General features: G+C 35.4%; 1 protein-coding gene across 11 annotated transcripts in view; it reads right to left on the minus strand.

Annotated features, from left to right (window-relative positions):
* Positions 1 to 27,263, minus strand: part of CEP170 (centrosomal protein 170) — a 137,315-nt gene that overhangs the window by 49,067 nt on the left and 60,985 nt on the right. For 10 of the 11 annotated variants that reach the window (XR_003522945.1, XM_027610397.2, XM_027610396.1 and 7 more), the window contains exons 4-8: positions 20,057 to 20,135; positions 10,839 to 10,897; positions 10,580 to 10,742; positions 9,601 to 9,735; positions 3,247 to 3,723 (exon numbers count right to left, since the gene is read on the minus strand). Coding sequence is in view for 10 of the 11 variants with exons in the window: in XM_027610397.2 (XP_027466198.1) it covers positions 3,247 to 3,723; positions 9,601 to 9,735; positions 10,580 to 10,742; positions 10,839 to 10,897; positions 20,057 to 20,135 (913 nt within the window). In the remaining variant the exon portion in view is untranslated. The remainder of the gene's footprint in view (positions 1 to 3,246; positions 3,724 to 9,600; positions 9,736 to 10,579; positions 10,743 to 10,838; positions 10,898 to 20,056; positions 20,136 to 27,263) is intronic. The other variant, XM_027610398.2, reaches the window with a different exon arrangement.

Genomic DNA, 27,263 nt, shown 5'->3' on the forward strand with positions numbered 1-27,263 from the left:
GAGGGCTTCAATGCTCAGGCTTCTGCAGAAGTGTAAATGTGTCTAGTCAACTACGTGCAGTCAGTCCCTGGATCCCAGGACTGAGATTAAGCTTTTCCTGGGCTACAGATCTGAGTCTGAATACCTGCTGACTAACATAGTAACAAAAAAGACAATAATCAGAGCTGAAGGCCTGTTGGGTAGGAGGGGCAAAGGGCATAGGTCCAAAGGAAAAACCTGAGTTTTAATACTCATGGGTTTGTTTCTAATGAATTTCGAGGTTACCAATTGGGGTTAATGATTTACCACAAGAGGACTGGCTGTCAAAATGTGGTACATAAAAGGTGTGAGAAGACTCAGAAGACAGAAAGAGCACACATGAAAAGGGTAATGTTCTGAAGAAATAATAGGCTAGGGAAACAAAGGGAGAGAATGAAACCAACATGAAGGGGTTTTGGGAAGCACTCCCAGCAGAGTAAAACTGATGTTATAAACATCAGATATGACAACAGATCTGAAAATCTTTCTTCAAATTAGCAACTATTCAAAATGCAATCTGAAAAGAAAAAACAAAACAAAACAAAACAGGTGTTCATTTAATGGAATCCCTACCCTCAGGTAATTAAGCTAGGAACCAGGAGTAGTGGATGGAAAGCAAAACCAAACTAAACCACTAATTCAAATACAAAAGTCATTAAAAACATGCTATTTTACAACCTATTTCATTGTTGCACTGGATAAACTGAAAAGGAATCCAGTTTGTAAGAGCCAGAAATAACTAAACTCTGATATTTCCTGTATAGTAAGACCAAATAACCCGTCCTGTACATACATACAACGTGAAAACACCATCTTTACAGAATTCAATTCTTCTACCAACATGTAAAATTTGGCACTTAAGTGGTGTCAGATCCTTTCAGTATCTTTTAAGTTATAGTTTAAAAACTCCTCTTTATGGGTTAGCCATTTTCTTTTCTGGAAAATTATTGTTCCTGCTTGTATTTCTCTTACACCAGGCGAGACATCTGATCAGAACTGCAATTTCTCTTTGTACTCAACAACAAACAAATCACTAGGAAACTCTCCTAAGTTTCTGTCTGTCTATCATTAACCATGCCTAAACATGCTCAAGTCTGTTAGGTATTTTCTAGGGTAGGTTAGCTGTACCAAGTCAGAAGCTGTGGTCAAAGAAGCTGCAACTCTCCTAAAGGGTAAAAGTGTATGGGCTTTGTGAACATTATTTTCTTCACTGTCCCAAAGCGCGTGCACTTTACTCTTGTAGGAGCAAAATTTTTTGCTTTTATTTTACTTACATTCAAGTTTTTGAGACTGATTCAAATAACTGCTGAAAGTCTAATTAATGTAAAATTTTTACTATTTGCCATAAATACCTTTATTTAAAATCTCTGTATACACTTTCAACATCCTACATTGTGGAAAATCTTTATCTAATGATGGCATATCTCACTTTGGGGAAAAGTCAAATGTCATTTATAAATATGTCTGGAGAAAGAAAATGGATCTTGAACGAAAAATGAATTATATTCATAAAGACATTTTCTCAGACGGCTTGTAGAATGGTCTGAAGGTAAATCCAAAAGAAGGGTTCTGAGCAACAGCAATATCCTAGGATATATATCTACCTATAAATCAATTTTGAGGGACCATAGTAACTTGATTGTATAGTTTCTGGTAAAGCTTAAAAATATCTAATCATTAATGCACACGTAGATACAGTGTGAATATGGGCATTAATGCCCCTGTTTGGAGTCAGGCTTACAATGGGCCTTTTTCAAGAAGAGAATGTCTAAAACTGATGGCTTAAAAATAATAGCTAATACAGAAAATATTTATGGATGACTAAAAAAACAGCTATAATAATAAAGAGGTAAAGGTGCTTTGAAATGGTAGCTTTTTAAAGAATCTTTTAGCTCATTTTTGACATTTATTAAGAGTAGTTTAAGAAAGACCATGTCATTTCTAAATTTTCAAGGTTATGCTACCTTTTATATTACACTAAGATATCAGTACTATTTATAAATTCATAAAAATGGTCAGTTTCCAAATGGGTAGCTTCTGTTTCTGAGCTTTAACCTATACATACATACATAGTTCTCAGTTATATATTTAGTATTATCTGGTAGAAGAAAAGATAACAATCACATGTGAAAAGTATATATGACAGGTAACTGCTTATGATTATTAGATATAGTAATAGGTCCCAACAAAGAATTAGATAATCACATGACATTACTATCTTGAAATGTCTTAGAAGCAAATCAGAACAGCTATTTCTTCATTACTTGACCAAACAAAATCCCAGGGCATAAAGTACTGGTTAGGCCAGGGTTAGTCTTATCATTGATAGTGAAGTCATTCATTATATATTCAAATTACTGAGTACCTGCCACATAATAAAGTCCCCAGGTGAAGTGTTAGGGATACAATGACCCCAATGAGCATTTTTTTTTTAAAAGCTCATTAACTCCTTGTATAGAAACAGAATGGCCAGATTAGCATGTAATCATTTCTCTTAAAGATAGCTTATTAAATAAAATTAAGATAGGGTAATTAAAATATATTTAATTAGCAAAACAATGGAAAAAATTACTCAGTTGATACCCTGGTACATAGGTATAGATATTTGACTAATTTTGGCCAAGTCTAACAGAGCAAATATTTCACAAACATTCAATTGTGGTTTCCTAAATTTTAATATTAAAAACATTTTAAATTCAACTGATCCTCAGTATCTCTAGACCAAAACTTTTTGTTTCATGAGTTAACTGCTGAGAAAAGCTGGAAGCACACTATCAACAATGTCATTATATTACTAATGTAGAACTTTTGGCCCATTATCAAATAGCTTAAAATTTCTTTCAAAATCTAGACACTGACATTTTATTGGAAGCATCACAGTAGAGAAGAACAGAATTGAATATAGGTTTTCCTTAAGTCAAGAAAACGATGAGAATTATCTTCTAGGGAATTCCACTGGTGGAAAAAGAAAGATTTTTAAAGGCATAAATATAAATTCACAAAACCAATCTGGTTTTGGCAGGAAAATGAAGGCAGACTATTTTTAATGAGTAAGGTGGACATGGGTAGTATGGCTTGCTTTTGAGCTTCAAAATCAAATATAGAGCTTTGAAAAAGCTGAAGTTTCCTACCATATAATTATTTATCTAGGAGTACTCTGGTTAACTGTGAAGACTGAATTTTCTTTATCAAAAAACAGGAAGTTCTGAAATGATCAATTCACTTTACCTTTCAACCTTTTCAAGTAAACTGGAACATCACTTTTAATACTTTTGGAATCCTCTTCTGTTCTTTCCCATACCATTTGAGGAGGGTTGTTCTGTGCTAGCCAGTCAGCTACTTTATTTTCTGGTGCCATCATTCCTGTCTGAATCCCCGGCAGGTCTTGAGTTCCAGGAGAAGACTTCTTGGACTTGTGGCGCTGGTCAGAAGTGAATTTTGTCACATGGTCTCTAATAGTTACCTTCCCTGGAGTACTGTCATCAAATTCAATGGTAAATGAAGCATGCCCTGCACCTGTTGTATGGGAACTTGGTGTGTCTTTTGTTGGGATTTCATGAATAGTGCTCTCTGTTATTTGTGATGGCTGCTGAAATTCTTTTGTAGGGATTTCAAAGTAACTTGGTTCCCTACAGAAAGGAAAAAGTACTTCTTCATTTGCAGCTGAAGACTGTTCCTCAACTTGCTTGGCATCTATGCTGCACCCTAATGAAAAAAATAAGAGAAAATTCAAAATATTTGGGACTTCTAGCACTTAAAGGAGAATAATTATGGCCATTTGTATTGTGCCATGAGAGTCAGAAGGCAGATCACAGCCTGGATGAAAACCTGGCAAATATCACAGAGAAGAAATAATTCTGATTATAAGCACAGCATTCAGTAGCAGAAGATGCAGGATAAGTAGCAGCAATGACAAAGAACAAAGCAGTTTTAAGAGATGGACCCTGAATGGCTAGATACATATTTTTTCCAGCTTGGATCTAGAAATCATCAAGGTGCAAAAGAACTGAAATCAAATGCAGATGGAGATGCACATTAGACATATACATCTAGAGACATAGAAAAAATGTGAATTTCCTTATCAAGTCAGGAGGATGAAATATCTATGAACACAAAGTAGAGCTCTGAAGGAGAACAGGTACTTAAATGAAGAAATAAACATGAAGTCAATACCCAAGTGATGTTCTAGAAGTAATGATTCCACTTACCATTCTTTACCATGACATTTAGAGACATCACTTTTAGAATTATAAAAATAACATTTACTGATGTGCGCTCACTGCAAGAAGATGGATACATTTTAAAAAAGAATAAAAGAACGACTAAAGATAAACACGTGGTTTGCTTGCAGCATTGCAATCTGAGCAGCAGTGTGAAAGAAATAAGGTAAAAATAGAAATTTCAGTTGCCAGCCAAAAATTCCAGAAGAAAATTCATGTGCATGTCTATACAGCAGAATATGTACCAGTGTCAAAAATTCTTGGGAGGAAAGCTGAATTATAAATCTCAGATCAAAACAACCAGAGTTGGCAGAAGGAGTGAGCAACTCTGGAACACTATCACTATTGTTCTGCTATCTCAGAAATGAAGATAAAGGTATAAAAATATATGCATTTGTACACAGTATATGTAAGTGAAATTGGCAAATAAAATATATAAATGAAAATGATTATTGAAATGTCTTCTTGTAAGTATGTGTTATTAGTGCAAACGCAAAAAATTATTAGATAAATAAGATTAAACTGCCCTGTTTTTCAGGAAGCAAAGAACCATGTCCATTATTAAGATGGTAAAGAGTTCAAATGAAAAATATTTCCCTAAAGCTCATAGAAGCATTCTATTTTTAAATAGATTGATGGGAAAACCATACTCAGGTAATTTATTAGGAGGAAAGGCAGTACAGGGAGACTAGGTTGTTTCCAATCATTCCCTAATTAAGTGAAGTAGTATTTGGTCTCTTGAGCTACCTTTTCAAATCTTAAATCTTGATGGGATTCTTCAGGTACTGTAACTGATTTCTTGGCAGTACTCTCTGAACATAAAACTGTTTGCTTTTAGGTTATAAGAATGGGACATTGCTATAATCAAATGTATGGAACAGGGTATAGAAAACATCAAGCTCCAGTTCCAAAAAAAAAAAAAAAAACAAACCCCAAAAACCCACTACACAGAAGGTAAACAGAGTAACAAAAACAATTTTCCATGTAAAAATTATTCTTTTCAAAATACAGTTTTTATTATGAAAATGTGAAATGTGTATCAGCAAACACTCTACCTCACTGAAGCAAAAATTTTACATGCTTTTTGGAAGAAGAGATTATACAATAAGACTAAGTAACCTAAAGTCATGTTTTAAAATTTCTTTATGTAAGAGTTAATTCATCTTAATAATAAAATGTCCACTTGCACTGTTTCCTCTGAAGGCCTGTCCTTTAAAATTTCCATGAGAGTAAATTGCATTAGTCACTCCCCATATATTAGTAAACTCATTAATAAGTGTTATTTTTATTTTTCATACACTGACTTATTTACTATTACAATGTACTGTACTTGATCAATTCCTTATAGTACAATTGGCTTACAAACCTAGCCTATCTGTGTACATACCCATCAGATACATACATACATTCACTGAGTCATTTATTCGGCTTTGCTCATCCTTCTGGTAACAGGATAATGCTGGCTGGGGACAAGGGGTGGTATAGGTTCCTTTTACCACTACTTGGATACCCAAATAAAATGATGTGGCTGAACTAACAAAGCAAAAACCACAAAAAGCTGCTCCAAGGATATAGCATTTATCATCTACTTGTCATTCATAATTTAAAGGAATATTTTCCTAATTTTCCTTCTTTGTGAAGGAAAAGTTCACAGTACTGATATACTTTCAACATTTTTTTCACATTATCACACATAAAAACAGATCAACAACTGCACATCACTGTTTTTAAGGTTATCATCCATTAGTCCTACTTCAAAGTCACCTTTACTCCAAGGACTAGAAACCCAAGACTTACACAATTTTCCCAGAAATCAGTTATCTAACAATGTCAGGTAGCACAATAGAGGGTAAAGGAAGCATATTAGGACCTGATGACTGTAACTAGGCAGGAAAGTAGCGAAGAGACCTGCTATCAGATAAATCCTGTCTCCGTCAATCTTTAATTCTCATTTTCTTCATCCGAAATAATGGTATCTATCCATGAGATCACTGTGATGATCCAGTGAGGTTAAGTATTAAGTGAGATAATCTGAGATACCCAGAACAAAGCCTGGGACAAAAAAGGCACAAAAATAAATGTCCCTCTCTTTTTCCCAATTCTGTAGCATAGCTGAGAATCAGGGAAATGAAAACTAAACCAAAAATCTAAGTCCAAAAAACCTAAGATTCAACAGTGCCTATATTCCCATATTCATGATCTTCACTAACTGGGAAGTCACTCATTGAGAGCCTTTTTACGATTTGCTTAGATACATGTAGCAAATCTGAAGTGAGGATTAAGGTAAGACACACTGCACTGAGAAGTAAGAAACAGATGGCAGGGTTAAGACAAAACACAAGAGCTCAGAACGTGGCTCAGGACCACAGCGGTCCAGAACCATTCAGTACGTAGGGCCAGCAGTCCTACATCCTTCAATGTCCCCGAAGGACCTCACTGTAACGTCACACAGTTCAGGAACTGATATTCATCATGCCGACTTAGAGTCATCAACCAAAAACTTAAATTATAGTCAGCCTTCTCCACTTAAGAAGGCAGTGATATGGGTAATTCATTTAATAGAAACTTAGAAATGGTTAAACTTTTAAAAAGAAATTGTCAGTTGTAAAAGTAAAATTCAGTCATCTGAAGGAATTCATTTCTCTGAAGATGATAAAAACAGATCACGTGTGGGCCTACTTTACTTGGGAAGTTTAGGCCCACTAGAAAAATCACTGGGGGCGTGGGGGGGGGTGTCTTCTAAATTAATACATAAAATAACTCTCAGAACACTGACAGAACAGATTCTGGAAATTTGTGAATTTAACATCCATTTATCTTCAAACTCTGTTCATACTAAATTAATATACTAAATATCCTAAAATTTGTATATAATAATATTTTGTTGTAATCTCAACTGCTAGTTATTTAAAACTATTTAACAACTGATTATGCTAGAATTGATTATGTTTATCTAAATCAGAACAGCAACTGGTGATAATATCCTCAAGTTCTTAGGGTACTTTATGATTATGCAACCTTTTGGGAAACTTGTAATACACATAACTCAAAAAACCGTTCCCTTGATTCTTCTGTACTAAATTAAGTGAAATATTCAGTTAAATCAAGATGACAAAGGTTATAATGATGAGAGCACATTTGTTCAGCTTAGAACATATATCCAACCTTGCATATTCAAGTATCTCAAATAACAAAGACTAGGAAACATCTTTTGCTAAAAAGGAGTCACAACTGGAAAGTTTCCAAATTTAGTGTGATTAGATTGAAATCAATGTAAAAGAGCCACAAATCTATTCCTCACAGTTGCAACACTTAAAAGACCTTTAAATGTAACCTAAGTAATTGTTCGCACCCTGTCGGCAGGTCGAAGCGCACACCCATAGCTCAAATAGGACTAAAAATATTCATACAGTTTCAGGAGAATTTGGTTGCTCTGGCATACATATTTGCTTCTAGGGTTTTTTAGGCTATGTGCTTAAGTCTGTAGGAGATTCTGGATACATGTGGACCCACTGAGAGGGACATAAATCAGTAGGTAGCACATACTCTATTACCCTTTCTGAAATGTTGACCTCTCACAATAATTATTAAGATTTTAAATTCTAAAACTTGGGAGCCAAGAAGCAAATCACTTTTTGTGTTACAAAACAGCATGCTTAGAGCATAAACTGATTACTTATATGTCATAATTTAAAACATTTAATAAAAACAATTTTGAAATGATCAAATTAAATAAGATTTAGTGTACATCTTCAAACTGATTCTACAATCTCTGTTAGTATCATAAGTTATTTCAGGTCAGTAAATTGTTCCCTTCATCCCATATTTTAAGAAACTACAAATAATAAATGTGAAACAAGAACCTCCTCACACTAATAATAGAAAGCCAATGAGACCCTCACAAGGCCCTTAATTGGCTGAATCTGGCTGGGTTCTTTTAAGCCACTTAACACAAGACATAAATCACTTAATTCCTTCTTACTCAAAAATAATCCCAAGATTATGAGACAGCTTTTGACATGTGGCAAAAATGACACTGAATAAGACAGACCACACAAGCTGATAATCATTTAAGAATTCAGTTTCATCACAGAGATGACGATGAGGACAGATGCCCTCATATGCAGCCACTGAGGACAGAGAGCTGAGAAAGGGGTAGAACCAGGCTCCCCCATGACACTGCAGAGAGGCCGGGACCAGCCCTGAAGAGCTACAGTTATTTAAGCCAGTAAATTCCCCTCCCCCTTATCTCAGGTCCCATTTGTGTTATTTGCATCTGACCTATGCTAAATGATACTAAGTATCAATACTCAGTATTTCTAAGCTTGGACATGAAGAAAACCATGCTGGTGGACAGAAACAAGGAAGCAATGATGGGAATTTATTTGCAAAGTTGACAACTTCAGGCTGAGGCACTTGTAAAATCGAGTCCATACAGCCAGGTCTCTTATTAGACTTGTATCCTGGCAAAATCAGCATATTTAAAGAACAGTGCTCTTACTCTCCAGCTAAGAAAAATGTCTTATTTATCTTGTACAACTAGGGTCAAAGTAGGCAATTGAGAAGGGTGCTGATGGAATCTATCTTTGACTCAGAGTCAGACTTGGTTTTCCATACTGCCGGGTTTCCTGGTACCTGTATCTAATCCCTCCAGTTCTGGATCCTTATCTGCCATTAATGTGGAAACTGGCCATTTGACCCTTTGGTGTTGATGTCTTTGCCAAGTCCTTATGTGACAAATGATACCTCTGTTTCCTGGAAATCTTGATTTTCTGGCTTATGGGACACTTAGCTCATTACGAAATCCCTCTAGCAACAAAAGAGTATGTTTCCTTGACTATGAATGTGGTCCAGAACTATTTTTTCATTCTGGCTGCTTAACTTGGCTAATCTTGTTGCTACCACACCCCAACAAATAAAGCACACTGAGGTTTTAAAGAAGTTTTAATTTCATATATCACATTTCTGAACATAACATAAACTGTTCATTTAAAAATATTATATGCCTGTGAATCTAATGAAATACACAAAATTAGTTTGTGCCTACTATTTTGGTCTAACTGAAATATTTTAATAATTATTTTAAAATACTTTAAATGCCTGATTATATTATTAATCTATTTTTCAAGATTTAATATCATTAGTTGGAACAATATTTTATATAAAAATGATTCTGGAATGAATACTTTATGTGAGAATCATGCATAATAAACTTACAATGACAAGATCATTAAGACATTCACAACATTTTTTATTAAAAAGTCACAGATATGTATCTCTTTTCAGGGCTGCCACTTTTTGCTTAGATTATAAATTCTTCCCAAAATATCCATTGAATGTCATAGTCTGAGCTTTTCCTTACCTGCTGTCCCAGTTTCATGACTTTTTTCTTCAGGTTTGCCATTTGACTTGAGAGCCCTTTTCTCCTCCACTTCACCATCCCCCCACCATGATGGCTGCCCATATAAGGGAGTGCCACGGGGCATGGCAGAAATATCTGGAAAGAGGCAAAAAAAAAAATCTGTCTAGAGCAGATGAAACAGAAAAAATATATACTTTTGCAGAATGCTAGAATTGCCTGGTTAATTTATTAAATGAAAAAAATACAGTCTAGGTAGTTAAAAAGTACTCTAAGTTGAAAAACTTGTTATTTGTGTAAGACATTCAATGTTGGACATGACTAAATAAACGAAATTTTGCTCTGGCTAATATCTAAGTAATGCAAACTGCGTTAGCCTAATAGCTTTTTGTTAAGGTGTAATCAGTCTTTTGGTATATAGAAATGGCTCATCAAGTAAGTCTAAATAAAAAAAAACAAAACTAAAGTAAATTTTGGTATGAGTGACCATTAAAAATATTTTTAAAGCCTAAGGGCACTGCAGAGTAACAAAATTTAAACTAGCTGTTAACATGACTAGATTTTTTATTTGAGCAAATTTGGTAATGCCTACTAATTTAAAAAAATTGTTTTTGCATGAATGGGATTATTCATGTAGAGCAGTTCCTGGAACATGATAAATATAATAATAATGATGATGTAACCTCACTGGATATCCTTTTAATTCATTTCAGTTATTATAATTCAAAAAAAGCAAACATGAAATACAATATTATAAACCATATTTACTTCCCTCAAATATCTAAACACACCTACATATAACTGCCATATATAATTATGTGTTATATAATGCTTTCTAATGAAAGGATTGGCTGCATTAAATCCCACTCTAAAACTGTCATTATTATAAATTGATATGGACATGGCCAAGTTTTGTAGAACAAAGCCTGTACTTTCTTCATTATCAAGTATAAATATAGTATTTTCAAAGAGATTAACTTACCCATGGCTTTTTCCTCAGATTTTAGTGCTTCTGTGGTTTTGTGCTGCACCTCTGTTGAAGTATCTGCCACCTTTGAATCTAGGCTTTTGGCACATGCAGATTTTGATAATTCTGATTCTGAAGATTTTTGGGACAACTGAAGCTGAATGGTAAACTTCTCGTGCTATAAAACATTTAAAAATGAAAATGAAGCATCCAGGAGTAAAAATCAACCCTAGCAAATGACAGGTTTACAAAAGAAATAAGTAATAATTTTTACCTTTAGTGCTTCTTCAGGGACCCTCATTTCTCCTCGTACGACAGTGAAAAGATTTGTATGTGAACAGAGCTAAGGAAGAATATAATTTCAAAATTCTGATAATCAAGCTTAAAATGATCAAAGATAATTTTGAAATTGTCCTATTTTCACCAGGTAATTACAACAGAAGCATTATATTCCCCTTAAGAATTTATGTTACAATATGCTCAAAACTATGAAGACTTTAATTTTTAAATACCAGAGAAAAATCTAAAATCTAGCAAGTAATTCTAAACTTAACCAATAATGGCCTTCAAGAAGCAAATAACTGGGTAATTAGAGCATAACAGACATTTTCAGCTCTCACAAACAGTATGACTGCAAAGAAAAAGCACCTGGATCAAATTATATTGACAGTTAATCACAACAATGTGAAAGGAAGTATCTCATCAGTGATTACCCAACAGTAAATCCTGAAAAAATTGGATTACTCAGACTTCATAAGCATTGATAAAAATGAAGTTCATTTTGAAAGTGCAGAAGAAATGCTATAATTAGGGTCCTTACAGCATCCACAATTGCCCCTTTCCTCAGGCGTTGCAATCAAGGTCATATTATCAAACAACTGCTTCCATACAGATTAGAACTAAGTGCCGGATATAATGAATGCTTTCATTATTACGCCAAAAAGAACAATGCCTCCGTATATTAAAGAACATCTTACACTACACAGCAGAGGTCACATTTCCCACCATTACTTAACCCTGTACTGAAAGGACTTTTATAACCATGCACTAAATTCTATTATCCTTTATCAATTCACAGCACCCTATGACTTCAAGGGTAGAAAGCTGTAATTATCACAACCAGTGGGGGTAAAAATAGTCTCCATGCCTAAGGAGCAGTAAACTTGCAGACGAGTATTTAACTTGTATTTCTACTCATTAAAACAATAAAAACTCAGAATTTTTTGGAGTTTCAAAGAGCTCTGGGGAATATCCTATTTAATTCCATGAACTGGTCCTCCTATTCTGTATACAGGGAACCTGAGGACTGGAGAGGCAAAACCTAAGACAACAATCTAGTCAGCTAAATCCCAGTCCAGGGTTCCTGTAGCTGTGACATATTAGAATTTTCCTTTTTTTTGTTTTGTACACATGCTGATATGTATTTCCTGATATAGGTGAAAATATATATTTTGTAATAATTTCCTACTTAATGAAAAATAAGTCTAGTAACTTTGTTTTACCCCCAGGGAACTCATTAATAGTTGGAGAAGATTCATAGCATTCCTACATTTCCAATGGAAAACAGTGTCTCAAACAAATGGAAAGCCATTTCCATTTTTCCAGTGGGAAACACAAATGACTGTAGCCTGCTATGAGGGTTTTCCTGGGGCTTCAAATTTATTCCTGAGAGTGTTCCAGGCTATTCCCCAAGGCTAGTCTGGGGTACTATCTTTAGACTTAAGACTCCTTTAAGATCAGGAAAACTTTAGAGAGGCCCCACTTCTTGGAGTCGAACTCCTTACCTTCCAAAATGGTTTGTGTGTGTGGACCAAAGATCTCAAGGATCCTCGTCTGGGTCATGAATTTACTTGAGAACCCTGGTATCACTCTGAGATTTTGAGAATGCCCTAGTCTTAGCATTTACCTCCAAAGCTACCACTTCCTAATGGTACAGACCCTAGGTTAACTGTTTTTAAGTTGCTAATTTTAAAAAATGACAATCTAAGATACAATTAAATTACTCATGTTGTAAGTTAAAAATATACAATATAGTATAAACTACAGTCATGCTGATTATATCTGAATAGAAAAGTTACAGTTTAAATTCTTGCTCATTAAAAATCGTATTTGTGGGGTGCCTGGGTGGCTCAATTGTTTGCATCCGACTCTTGATTTCAGGTCAGGTCATGATCTCAGGGTCATGGGATCGAGCCCTGCTTTGGGCTCTATGCTGATCATAGAGCCTGCTTAGGATTCTCTGTCTCCCTCTGCCCCTTCCCCTGCTTGCATGGTCTCTCTCTTGAAATAAATAAAATCTTAAAAAAAATTCACATTTGTATGTTATTTCCCTATTCCTTTACATAAGGCTGTGTGATTGTTATTCTAAGTCATCCCTATGCTCAATTTATTCAAGAAATGTTTATCTAAGAGTGGGGTCAAAGAAACTCATCTATATACTAGTAATGCTCTCTTAGACCCTCTCCTTTATCTAAATGATAATTAAAGCTAACTAAAAGGAGAGCAAAATTTTAAAGTTTTAGTTATTCCTAGAGCCTTAAAAACACCAGGTGTCAGGTATCACTGTGAACACATCTTTCAAAAATCATTTTTAAAAATTCAGTCACTAAGTTGTTTCATTGCGGAGATACCAAGCACCTACAGAAGAAATCCAGTATTACATATGAGCTTTTGCTGCTTGGGACAAGATTTCCAGTGTTTTAAGGTTTCAAGAAGTGCTGTAGTCTCAAACAACTGAATGGGCATTAATACAATATTCTCTGAAAAACTATATACTGAAAAGAATGTGACTCTCTCTCATGGTGCTGAAGACATTGGATGTCAAAATATATGAGAATACTTGAATACTACTATTTTATACAGTGGAAGAATGGAAAAAAGCATTCTTTTTCTAAATTTGGATATTTTATCTGATTTAAAATATATATTAAGACTATCCTTAAAAAGTCTCCTTAAAGTTGGCCAAAAACTTATCTTTCTGGATCCTCTCCTTAGAAATATGGGAAATTTTACTATATTCAATACTGAAATACACAATAAAGCTAAAATAGATTGCACACTGTATTAACAAGGCAGGTCCTAGGAGATGCCAAAGTTTTAAAAAAAAGTTCATGACAGAAAAACTTCTAAAGGGATAATTTTATTTCTCTAAGCAATTTTCTACTAGCTTACGTTTGTCTCTACCTTCAGAAAGATGTATCATTTTATTCTGGTAGATGAATATCCTAACTTTTAAAAAACCTTTTAAACAACTGCTTTTAACTTTTCTTCTATGACATTACTCCTTATTTAACTGCTCATCTCCATTTCTTAAATTTGGTTCTTTCAAAAAGCTTTGAATGTCCCCCATTTTTGAAATCTGGGAAGTGTGTTCATGTTTTGTTGTGGATATCAATCACATTAATCAGGATTCAACTCCGCTAAAAGAAGAATGCTTGATTTTTAGTTATGTTTATCCCCCTCTTGACCATTTTAGCAGCCATGATCTGGACCCAAGGACAGAACGCCACATGTAATGTTCCAAGTACAGATAAATCATAATCTTGAAAGTTATGAAAATGATTTTTACCTTGCTTCTAATATGATTAATCCAATCATTTTGTGGGCCATTTTTATAGGAATAGATAACTTCTTTGGGAAAAAGAACCTCATTAAAAAAATCAAGGTACTAGATTCTTATACTGACTCATATGACTGGGATGGTAAGGATTTTGAGATTTATGTATTTAAGTAATGTTTAATCATTTTCCATTCAACATGGAAACCACACCATATTCTGATTTTCCTCCTAGTTCACCAGCAATTCGATCTTAATCTTTTTTCAACTGGTTCCTTATCTCTCCTGCCTCTTCATAGTGGAATGTATCAGGTTTCAGTCCTTGGACCTCTCTCTTATCAATCTGTATTCTCTCCCATGAGTGGTATCATTTAGTCTTAAGGAATTAAATATTATTTAGACAATGGAAATTCCCAAATTTTTGTCTCTAGCCTACACCTCCTCCCCTGGATTCCATCTGTATATCCAGAATGGCCAGAATCAACTTCTCAGATTCCTGCTTCTGGCCAAGACGGAAAAAAGGAACCAGAGTTACTCTCCCATCTGAAGCAACCAAAAAATGGACAAAATATATAAAACAATGGTTTTCAAGACAATCAACATCAGGGAACAAAAGACAGTGACTCCTGAGTGAAGAGAAACAAATTGAGGTGAATCTAATCCCTGTCCCCAGACCACTGCCCTAACAGAGCTTCCAGGTCACTGGGCAAGGAGGGCTCTCTGAGCTGTGAAGGCAACCTGTGAAGGTCCGGGAGACCAAGATGACCAGAGGTCATGGGACTGAGCACTGAAGAGAAGAGAGCTGCACAGAAGAGAGAATTCCACATGTCTGAGGATCTTGCTCAAGCATTCAGCTGCGTACTGATTGGGAATGCATGTGAGAAAATTCCTACCTAGGTCTGGGGCAAGAACCATCTAAAAGTACTACAGGTAACAGTGCTCACATATGGCCAGGATGGAAAACATCATGAATCATGAGTCACTGGATAAAGCAGAGGTGACACATTTCTTCTGTAAAGTGCCAGATAGTAAATATTTTAGGCTTTGGGACCATATGATCTCTGTTACAACTACTCAACTCTGCCGTGGTAGTCCAAAAGCAGCCACAGAAATATGTAAATGGGTGGGTATGGCTGTGTTCCAATAAAACGTTATTTACAAACATGGGCTGAAAGCCAGATTTGCCACTGGGTTTGCTGACCCCTATGGTATACAGAAAGGTCTTGCCTTCATAGTGGGGAATATCAGTCTCAGACTAAACTTAGAAGCCTAACAAATCTTAAAAGCAAGACCCAAAGTGCTAAAACGGTTTCCAAGGAACCTGTGTCCCAGAACAAAGCTCAAAAATATGTAGAGGAATACAAAAATATGCATGCAATACTCAACAAACTCACAATGTCCGCCATCCAATCAAAAATTACTCTACATGCAAATTAAATGAATTAAAACTGATGCAGAACTGACCCAGATGTCAACAAAGGTGTTAAAAGTTATAACCATATTCTATATGTTCAAAAAGCTAAGTAGTAGCTTGGGAGATATCAAATACAAAATCCAAATTGAACTTCAAGTGTTCTATACCGCATGGATTAGTGGTAGATTAGACACTGCCCAAAAGAAGATCAGTAAACTTAAAGACACAGCAATAATAATCCAAACTGGAACACAGAACCAATGATTAAAAAATAATAAATAAATAAATAAATAAATAGAGTACCAGTAAGTTGAGAGACAATGTCAAGTAACCTAACAACATTTAATTGAAGTCCTTTAAGGAAGTGAGGAAGGCAAAATAATATCTGGAAAAATAATGGCTGAAACATTTTCTAAATTTGATTAAAACTATAAACCCACAGATCCAAGAAGCTTAACAAACCCCAAGCAGGGGAAACATGAAAAAAATTACACCAAGGCAAATCATAATCAAATTGCTCAAAACCAGGGATAAAGGGAAATAATCCAAGTGAGAATACAGTAGAGCAACAGCTTTAACACACGGAAAGAAAAGAAATGCCACCTACAATAAACACCCAGCAGTAATAACTTTCAATAACTAAGGTGAAATACTTTTCCAGACATATGAAAATGGGAAGAATTCATCACCAGGGAAACCATACTACAAGAAATATTAAAGGAAGCCCTGAGCAGAAAGAAAATGATACCAGATGAAAAGATAGACCTATAAAGAGGAATGTGAAGAGCATGAGAAATGATATCTACGTTGGTTTAAGATAAAAGAATACAATGAGCATAAAGATAGGAGATATTTTTCTTATTTAAATCTCTAAAAGATAATTGACCTTTTACTCACAACGATGTAATATGCAGTTTGTAACATAACTAAAAATAAAAAGTTGACAATCAGCACAAAGGTCAGGACAGAAGTACAGGATAGAAGTACACTGCTATAAGGTTCTTACACTATATGTGAATTGGTATAACATCACTTGAAGATAAAACTTAAAATTAAAGGTGTAATTATAAATCTTGAAGCAACCACTAAAATAAAAAAAAGTTATAGTTAATAAGCCAACAAAAGAGATTAATGGAGTCATATAAAATGTTCAAATAACCCAAAAGAAATTATGGGAAAAAGACAAAAAACTGATGGCACAAAGAGAACACAAATATCAAGATGACAGATTTAAATCTAACTACATCAGGTGGCTCAGTTGGTTAAGTGTCCAACTGTTAGTTTTGGCTCAGGTCATGATCTCAAGAGTTGTGAGATCAAGCCCTGCACCAGGCTCCATGCTCAGTGGGGAGTCTGCTTGAGATTCTTTCCTCCTCCCTCACCCTCCTGCTCTGCTTCTCCCCCACTCACACACTCTCTCTCTCTCTAATAAATAAAATCTTAAAAATGTAAAATAAAATAATAAATCTAACTACATCAATAATCACACTAAATGTGAATGATCTAAATTCAAGAATGAAGGCAGAAATGATCAGATTGAATAAAAAAAGTAATGCCAACTATATGATGCCTACTTCAAATGTAAAGACACAAACAGCTTAAAAGTAAAAGACTGTAAAAGATGTTCCATGCTAACACTAATCTAAATAAATAAATAAAGGTGGAAAAACTATAGCAATGTCCAAACAAACCATATTTTGGAGCAAAGAACATTATCTTGAATAAAGCAGGTCATTTTATAATAACAAATGATGCCAATTCATCAAGAGGATATTTTAATCCTAAATGTTTATATACCTAATAACCAGGTTTAAAATTACATGAAGCAAAAACTTCTGCAAGGAGAAATGGACAAATCCACAATTATAGCCTGAGATTTAACACCTCTCTCTGAATAACTGATAGAACAAGTAGACAATCAATCAGGAAAATAGTGAAGATGGGAACCAAGTTGGCATAATGACCAATAGAAAACTCCAAAACAACAGAATGCACATTCTTTTCAACAATATATGGAACACTTATCAAGATAGATAGACCAGGTACATTCTGGGCCACAGGACAAGTCTCAATAAATTTGAAAGGATTTGAGACATACAAAATATGTCCTCTGAGCTCTATGGAATTAAATGAGAAGTCAATTACAGAAAGTCTCTGGAAAACCTCCAAATTATTTTAACAAGCTTACAGATAACCTGCACTCAAAAAATCAAGAGAAATTAAAAGTATTTTGAATGTTAAAGTAGTACTTAGGAGAAAATTTACAGAACTAGAAAGACTATATAAAAACAGAAGGTCTCAAATGAATAAGTAGAAAAAAGAAACTAATAAGAGCAGAAATCAAAGAGAAAACAATAATAGATGAAATTCAGTTCTTTCTATTGCTATGACATTTTAATAAATAGGACAGTTTTCCACTCCAAGGTATAGCAGTTTGTAGACTGGCTAACTATTAAGCTTAATTTTAATATGAATAAAGCACAATAACTACACTTCAGTCTGGTACAGCCAAATATAAAACAATAGAACATAAAATTTGTTTTAAGAATTTCATCCTATATAATAAAATTTCTGCCATTGTAACAGCCCAATGTTCATTTATGTATGTATAGTGCTCAAAATCATAAGCAATATGAGATGCTATTTTAAAATAATTAACTGAGCCTACCCTGAGGATTTGGAATAGCAGCTCTGGTTCAACACAGATTTAAAACCCTAAAACAGTCCTCTGGAACAAAACATTTGTCCCAGCAATTTCAGGAAAAAAAAAAAAAATATATATATATATATATATTTTATAAAGGAAATACTAGTTCCCTATTAAATCACTAAACAAACTGTAAAAGCAGGAGTTATTTCTCAGTTTCTTCTTGATTTAAAATTCAAAGTAAATAGAGTTTTATTGAAACAGATTTCCTATTATTTTCTCATGTTTTGAAACAGCTAAAGTCAAATGGATTAAGGACATACTTAAATTCAAAATATATTTGTATTTATTGTTTGATGAAACTTCTTATGCAGGTGGAAAACGGCCCATGAATCAAGGCTTTAACGTTAATTCTTTTTTTTTTTTTAAAGATTTTATTTATTTGACAGAGAGATAGAGAGAGAACAAGTAGGCAGAGAGGCAGGCAGAGGGAGAATTAGGCCCCCTGCTGAGCAGGGAGCCCGACGCAGAGCTCAATCCCAGGACCCCGGGATCATGACCCGAGCCAAAGGCAGCTGCCCAACTGACTGAACCACCCAGGCACCCTGTGGGCTTTAATATTAATTCTTAATCATTTTATGTGATCTGTATTTTTTAAAGGATTTAAAACATACAACTTACAAGTATTAATATTTAAACGGCTTCATTTTTCACATGTTTCTTTGTTCCACAAGTATAAGGTTTATATATGTGCTACAAAAACAGTTTTCAAAAATTTTAAGTCTAAAAAAAAACCTAGTTATACTTTAATAACAATTTTAAAGTGTTAGTACATTTATTTCAGCTAAGCATCAATTCCAGATAGCTGAGACTACATTTTCTATGCTAGAGTGATAAAGGCCATCTGAGTTGCCAATACGTTTAACACATTCTTACATACTGAAGTCACAGTGAAAACACAAGAAAACCATTCAGTATAATGTAGAATATCTGTATTTTAATTAAAGAAAAGTCCTTTGCTACAAAGTTTTTTGCCTTGTATGAACAGAAATGTCTTCTGCTTTTTCAAACTTGTCCCGTCTCTTCACTAGTGGTCCTTTACCCTACCCTAAGAAGGACAAAGTTATGTCCCTGTTCAGTTCTTAGAATCCTATTTTTATTTACTTTTTTTAAAAACATTTTTAAGTAATCTCTACACCCAACCTGGTGCTCGAACTCACAACTCCAAAATCAAGAATCGCATGCTCTAACCAACTAAGCCAGCCAGACGCCCCTAGGATCCTATTTTTAAGCAAAAGAATCTTAAATACACACTAACTGCTTAATTAACTTAACCAGGGAGCACAGGTCTCAGAAGATACAGGATACTGGAAAATCTGAATTAAATAGGCAATAGAGACAGAATTCATAAAATAGAGTAAAAGTATGAATGGGAAAAAAGGTAGGGATAAATTCTTACACTCCTCCTAGGATGTTGATCTGTGCCATGATCATCCAAACAACAACAAAAAAATCCCTGGGCTGGGCTAATATTAAACACTCCCCTGTCCTCTCCTTGTTACATTCCCCCATACCAAAATTATATATATAATACCATTAAAGGGAAATCTCTACTGAAATTATATATGGGGGGGAAGGTGAGTCCAACTTTTCTAGGATTACTTCTAGGAACAGGCATACTGAACAACAACAACAACAACAACCAAAAAAAAAATATATATATATATTATTTTTAAACATGTATTTTAGTTTGGGAGGGCAAAGAGACTTCTAGTATGCCTCCACTGCAAATTCTTACATCTCAAGAAATGTCATTTTACACCAGAAAAGATTTTTGAATCAATTTGATAAATGTACAAAATCATATAAGGATATCATATCCAAATCTCAGCTTATCTTCAAGTTTCAAGGTGATATAAGTCTGTTCTGGAATCCTTACATCATTCACAAAAGTCTACAAAGAGAGAAAAAGATGTTAGGTTATATATTGAGTATTAATTGTTACATTTCAGATAAACACTCAAACCTTATACTTAAAAATACATTAGATATAATGGTTAACATGGGTTGTGTATCATAAAACGTGCCATGCATCTTATAGACTGATAAATGATTTCCTACCAAGCCCTGAATTGATATCATAACACACAAAGAACCAGGCTGCAGTGCCTCTAAGTCCACCGTGCACTGCCAAGACAAATTTAGGCACCTAAATATGATGCTAAGAAAAGTTCCTAATTTGAAGCTGGCAAATTGTAAAGGGAAATACTTAACTCTTGATATATCATCAGGGTTCACTGGACTCAATTTTAGCTTTTTTGGACAATTCTAACTATTTGTGAGGTTTGATATTTCATTACTTTCATTATTACAATTCTTCCAAAGAACAAAAAGAAACTGTATTTTTAAAAAAATGGAATAAAACTCATATTCTCCCATCCAAGTACTAACCAGACCCTGCTTAGCCTCTGAGATGAGACGAGATCGGGCGCATTCAGGGTGGTATGGCCGTAGACAAAACTCATATTCTCTATTTTACAAATGCCATATGAGTCCTTTAGACCTTTTTATGACTCTAAGATATATTATGGGATTTTACTGACCTTATTTTTCCTGTTTCTTGAAACACTCTGCTATTTCATCAACCCATCACCATTTTATCACTACTCATCAGTGATTTCCAACTGTGCCGAAAAATGACCAAAATAATAAGAAAACAGAAGAATGGAATTGCCTAGAACACTGCTATCTAAGAAATATATTGCAAGCCCCAAATGCAAGCTACACATATACTCTTAAGTTTTCTACTAGGCACATTAAAAAGGTAAATAGAAAAGGTGAAATTAATTTTAATACTATATTTGAAACCAACCCTTATATCCAAAATAGTAACATTTCAACAAATTACTATAAAAAGCAACAAAATATTTCACCTTTTTTTCTTTTTCTTCCGATGGGTCACTTTCAAGTGCTTTCGTGGGAAGCACTGGACTAGAAGGATGATGCAGTAAACCATGACTGCTGCTGCGACCTTCACTTTCTGCACCATCTCTCCAAGAAGACGTTGCCCACAACCCTGCACCATCTCTCCAAGAAGACGAGACATACATCTGGAGACACTATCTTTGTCCTTCTCTTTTACAAGCTATTAAAGAGCACCACTGAGGATTCTGAATTTCTCGCTTACCATCCACAAAGGCAAAGCGAAGAAAACAGACAGGAAGATATTTCACAATTGTAAGAGGAACACAAAGAGGTGGCAGAGCTCTAGGCTACAGTAACAGTGATAAAACTGATAATAATGTAGCAAAATATCAGACCACGAGTCTTCAGATAAAGATAATCCTAGATGAATTTTCTCTAATGCAAAAAGTGGTAAGAGAAGGCTGTTTTCAAGGACAAAAAGGAAATAGGGTATTTTTCATCCTTTCAGTAAGAAGAATCATGCACATTTCTCAATAAGAAAATGAACAATTCTGTATTTTAAATTTTCATAGCATTCGTTCATTCTTTTCTTTAAATTTTTTATTGTTATGTTGATCACCATATATTACATCATTAGTTTTTGATGTGGTGTTCCATGATTCATTGTTTGTGCATAACACCCAGCGCTCCATACAGAACATGCCCTCTTTAATACCCATCACCAGGCTAACCCATCCCTCCACCCCCCTCACCTCTAGAACCCTCAGTTTCTTTTTCAGAGTCCATTGTCTCTCATGGTTCATCTCCCCCTCCGATTTACTCCCCTTCATTCTTCCCCTCCTGCTATCTTCTTCATTTTTTTTCTTAACATATATTGCATTATTTGTTTCAGAGGTACAGATCTGTGATTCAACAGTCTTGCACGATTCACAGTATTCACCATACCACATAACCTCCCCAATGTCTATCACCCAGCCACCCCATCCCTCCGACCCCCCACCACTCCAGCAACACTCAGTTTGTTTCCTGAGATTAAGAATTCCTCCTATCAGTGAGGTCATATGATACATGTCTTTCTCTGATTGACTTATTTCAATCAGAATTAACACCCAACAGTTCCATCCACATCGTTGCAAATGGCAAGATCGCATTCCTTTTAATGGCTGCATAATACTCCATTGTATATATATACCACTTCCTCTTTATCCATTCATCTGTAGATGGACATCTTGGCTCTTTCCACAGTTTGGCTATTGTGGACACTGTTGCTATAAACATCGGGGTGCAAGTACCCCTTCCGATCCCTACATTGGTATCTTTGGGGTAAATACCCAGTAGTGCAATTGCTGGATCGTATGGTAGCTCTATTTTCAACTGTTTGAGGAACCTCCATACTGTTTTCCAGAGTGGCTGCACCAGCTTGCATTCCCACCAACAGTGTAGGAGGGTTCCCCTTTCTCCGCATCCCCGCCAACATCTGTCGTTTCCTGACTTCTTAATTTTAGCCATTCTGATTGGTGTGAGGTGGTATCTCATTGAGGTTTTGATTTGGATTTCCCTGATGCCGAGTGATGTTGAGCACTTTTTCATGTGTCTGTTGACCATTTGGATGTCTTCTTTGGAAAAATGTCTGCTCGTGTCTTCTACCCATTTCTTGATTGGATTATTTGTTCTTTGGGTGTTGAGTTTGAGAAGTTCTTTATAGATTTTGGATACTAGCCCTTTATCTGATATGTCATTTGTAAATATTTTCTCCCATTCTGTGGGTTGTCTTTTGGTTTTGTGGACTGTTTCTTTTGCTGTGCAAAAGCTTTTTATCTTGATGAAGTCCCAATAGTTCATTTTTGGCCCTTGCTTCCCTTCCCTTTGGCGATGTTTCTAGGAAGAAGTTGCTATGGCTGAGTTCGAAGAGCTGGCTGCCTGTGTTCTCCCTTAGGATTCTGATGGACTCCTGTCTCACACTGAGGTCTTTCAACCATTTGGAGTCTATTTTTGTGTGTGGTGTAAGGAAATGGTCCAGTTACATTCTTCTGCATGTGGTTGTCCAATTTTCCCAACACCATTTGTTGAAGAGACTGTCTTTTTTCCATCGGACATTCTTTTCTGCTTTAGTTGACAATAGAGTTGAGGGTCCATTTCTGGGCTCTCTATTCTGTTCCATTGATCTATGTGTCTGTTTTAGTGCCAGTACGACACTGTCTTGATGATGACAGCTTTGTAATAGAGCTGGAAGTCCAGAATTGTGATGCTGCCAGCTTTGCTTTTTTTCAACATTCCTCTGGCTATTCGGGGTGTCTTCTGGTTCCATACAAATTTTAGAATTATTTGTTCCATTTCTTTGAAAAAAGTGGATGGTATTTTGAGGGGGATTGCAGTGAATGTGTAGCTTGCTCTAGGTAGCATTTACATCTTCACAATGTTTGTTCTGCCAATCCATGAGCATGGAATGTTTTTCCATTTCTTCGTGTCTTCCTCAATTTCTTTCATGAGTATTTTATAGTTTTCTGAGTACAGATCCTTTGCCTCTTTGGTTAGATTTATTCCTAGGTATCTTATGGTTTTGGGTGTAATTGTAAATGGGATCGACTCCTTAATTAGTCTCTCTTCTGTCTTGTTGTTGGTGTATATGAATGCCACTGATTTCTGTGCATTGATTTTATAGCCTGCTACTTGACTGAATTCCTGTATGAGTTCTAGCAGTTTTGGGTGGAGTCTTTTGGGTTTTCCACATAAAGTATCATATCATCTGCAAAGAGTGAGAGTTTGACTTCCTCTTTGCCAATTTGGATGCCTTTGATTTCTTTTTGTTGTCTGATTGCTGTGGCTAGGACTTCTAATACTATGTTGAAGAGCAGTGGTGATAGTGGACATCCCTGCCATGTTCCTGACCTTAGGGGGAAACCTTTCAGCTTTTCCCCATTGAGAATGATATTCGCTGTAGGTTTTTCATAGATGGCTTTTATGATATTGAGGTATGTACCCTCTATCCCTATACTCTGAAGAGTTTTGATCAAGAAAGGATGCTGTACTTTGCGAAATGCTTTTTCTGCATCTATTGAGAGGATCCTATAATTCTTGTTCCTTCTTTTGTTAATGTATTGTATCACGTTGATTGATTTGTGGAAGTTGAAACAGCCTTGCAGCCCAGGGATAAATCCCACTTGGTCATGGTGAATAATCCTTTTAATGTACTGTTGGATCCTATTGGCTAGTATTTTGGTGAGAATTTTTGCATCCATGTTCATCAAGGATATTGGTCTGTAATTCTCCTTTTTGATGGGGTCTTTGTCTGGTTTTGGGATCAAGGCAATGGTGGCCTCATAAAATGAGTTTGGAAGTTTTCCTTCCATTTCTATTTTCTGGAACAGTTTCAGGAGAATAGGTATTAATTCTTCTTTAAATGCTTGGTAGAATTCTCCTGGGAAGCCATCTGGCCCTGGGCTTTTATTTGTTGGGAGATTTTTAAAGGCTGCTTCAATTTCCTTAGTGGTTATAGGTCTGTTCAGGTTTTCTATTTCTTCCTGGTTCAATTTTGGTACTTGATACATGTCTAGGAATGTATCCATTTCTTCCAGGTTATCTAATTTGCTGGCATACACTTGCTCCTAATATATTCTTATAATTGTTCGTATGCCTTTGGTGTTGGTTCTGATCTCTCCTCTTTCATTCATGATTTGATGGTTGGGTCATTTTTCTTTTCTTTTTGATAAGTCTGGCCAGGGGTTTATCAATCGTGTTAATTCTTTCAAAAATCCAGCTCCTAGTTTCGTTCATCTGTTCTACTGTTCTTTTCGTTTCTATTTCATTGACTTCTGCTCTGATCTTCATTATTTCTCTTCTCCTGCTGGGTTTAGGCTTATTTGATGATTTTCTCCAGCTCCTTCAGGTGCAGGGTTAGGTTGTATATTTGAGACCTTTCTTGTTTCTTGAGAAAGGCTTGTATTGCTATCTACTTTCCTCTCAGGACTGCCTTTGCTGTATCCCAAAGATTTTGAACAATTGTGTTTTCATTTTCATTGGTTTCCATGAAGTTTTTAAATTCTTCTTTAATTTCCTCGTTGACCCATTCATTCTTTAGTAGGATGCTCTTTAGCCTCCATGCATTTGAGTTCTTTCTGACTTTCCTCTTGTGATTGAGTTCTAGTTTCAAAGCATTGTGGTGTGAAAATATGCAGGGAATAATCCCAATCTTTTTGTACCAGTTGAGACCTTATTTGTTACCTAGGATGTGATCTATTCTGGAGAATGTTCCATAGGCACTAGAGAAGACTGTGTATTCCGTTGCTTTGGGATGGAATGTTCTCAATATGTCTGTGAAGTCCATTTGGTCCAGTATGTCATTTAAAGTGTTTATTTCTTTGTTGATCTTTTGCTTAGATGATCTGTCCATTTCAGTCAGGGGGTGTTAAAGTCCCCCACTGTTATTGTATTGTTGTCAATGTGTTTCTTTGCTTTTGTTATTAATTGCCTTATATAATTGGCTGCTCCCATGTTAGGGGCACAGATATTTACAATTGCTAGATCTTCTTGTTGGATAGACCCTTTAAGTAGGATATAGTGTCCTTCATCTCTTACTACAGTCTGTGTTTTAAAATCTAATTTGTCTGATATAAGGATTGCCACCCCAGCTTTCTTTCGGTGTCCACTGGCATGGTAAATGGTTTTCCACCCCCTCACTTTCAATCTGGGGGTGTCTTTGGTTCTAAAATGAGTCTCTTGCAGACGGCATATCGATGGGTCTTGTTTTTTTATCCAATATGATAGCCTGTGTCTTTTGATTGGGGCATTTAGCCCATTTACATTCAGGATAACTATTGAAAGATATCAATTCAGTGCCATTGTATTGCCTGTAAGGTGATTGTGACTGTATATTGTCTGTTCCTTTCTTGTCTATGCTGCTTTTAGGCTCTCTCTTTGCTTAGAGGACCCCTTTCAATATTTCTTGGAGGGCTGGTTTCGTGTTTGCAAATTCCTTTAGTTTTTGTTTGTCCTGGAAGCTTTTTATCTTTCCTTCCGTTTTCAATGACAGCCTAGCTGGATATACTATTCTTGGCTGCATACTTTTCTCGTTTAGTGCTCTGAAGATATCATGCCAGTCCTTTCTGGCCTGCCAGGTCTCTGTGGATAGGTCTGTTGCCAATCTAATCTTTCTACCATTGTAGGTTACATATCTCTTCTCCCGAGCTGCTTTCAAGATTTTCTCTTTGTCTCTGAGCCTCGTAAGTTTTACTATTAGATGTCGGGGTGTTGACCTATTTTTATTGATTTTGAGAGGGGTTCTCTGTGCCTCCTGGATTTTGATGCCTGTTTCCTTCCCCACATTAGGGAAGTTCTCTGTTATAATTTGCTCCAATATACCTTCTGCCCCTCTCTCTTTTTTCTTCTTCTGGGATCGCAATTATTCTAATGTTTTTTTGTCTTATCTTATCGCTTATCTCTTGAATTCTGCTCTTTTGATCCAGTAGTTGTTTATCTCTCTTTTTCTCAGCTTCCATATTTTTCATCATTTGGTCTTCTGTATCACTAATTCTCTCTTCTGCCTCATTTATCCTAGCAGTTAGTGCCCCCATTTTTTATTGCACCTCATTAATAGCCTTTTTGATTTCGACTTGGTTAGATTTTTGTTCTTTTATTTCTCCAGGACAGGTTTGCATAACTTCCATGCTTTTTTCAAGCGCAGCTAGTATCTTTAAAGTCATGATTCTGAACTCTAGGTCCGACATCACACTAATGTCTGTATTGAGTAGTTCCCTGGCAAACGGTAGTACCTCTTGTTCTTTTTGTTGAGGTGATTTTTTTCATCTTGTCATTTTGTCCAGAGGAGAACAGAGGAATGAGAGAACAAAATGCTAACAGGTTAACAACGTCCCCAGCAAATATACTCTAAACAAATCAGAAAAGACCTGAAACCAGGGGAAAAGAAAAGGAAAGAAAGAAAAAAGGAGAAAAAAAAGATAAAAACAAACAAAAACAGAACAAACAAACAAAAACAGAATATGATCAAATATGATCAGGTTAGTGCATAGATCAGTGCCACACACTAGATTTTTGGTGTATTTTGGTCTGTTAGAAGAAAGTGCTTCCTAAAATTTTAAAGAAAGAAAGACTTATATATGTACAAAATAAGGGTTGATACAATGAAGGGATGGAATATGAC

The sequence above is a fragment of the Zalophus californianus genome, chromosome 10, assembly GCF_009762305.2.
Source record: "Zalophus californianus isolate mZalCal1 chromosome 10, mZalCal1.pri.v2, whole genome shotgun sequence".
NCBI classification, from domain to species: domain Eukaryota; kingdom Metazoa; phylum Chordata; class Mammalia; order Carnivora; family Otariidae; genus Zalophus; species Zalophus californianus.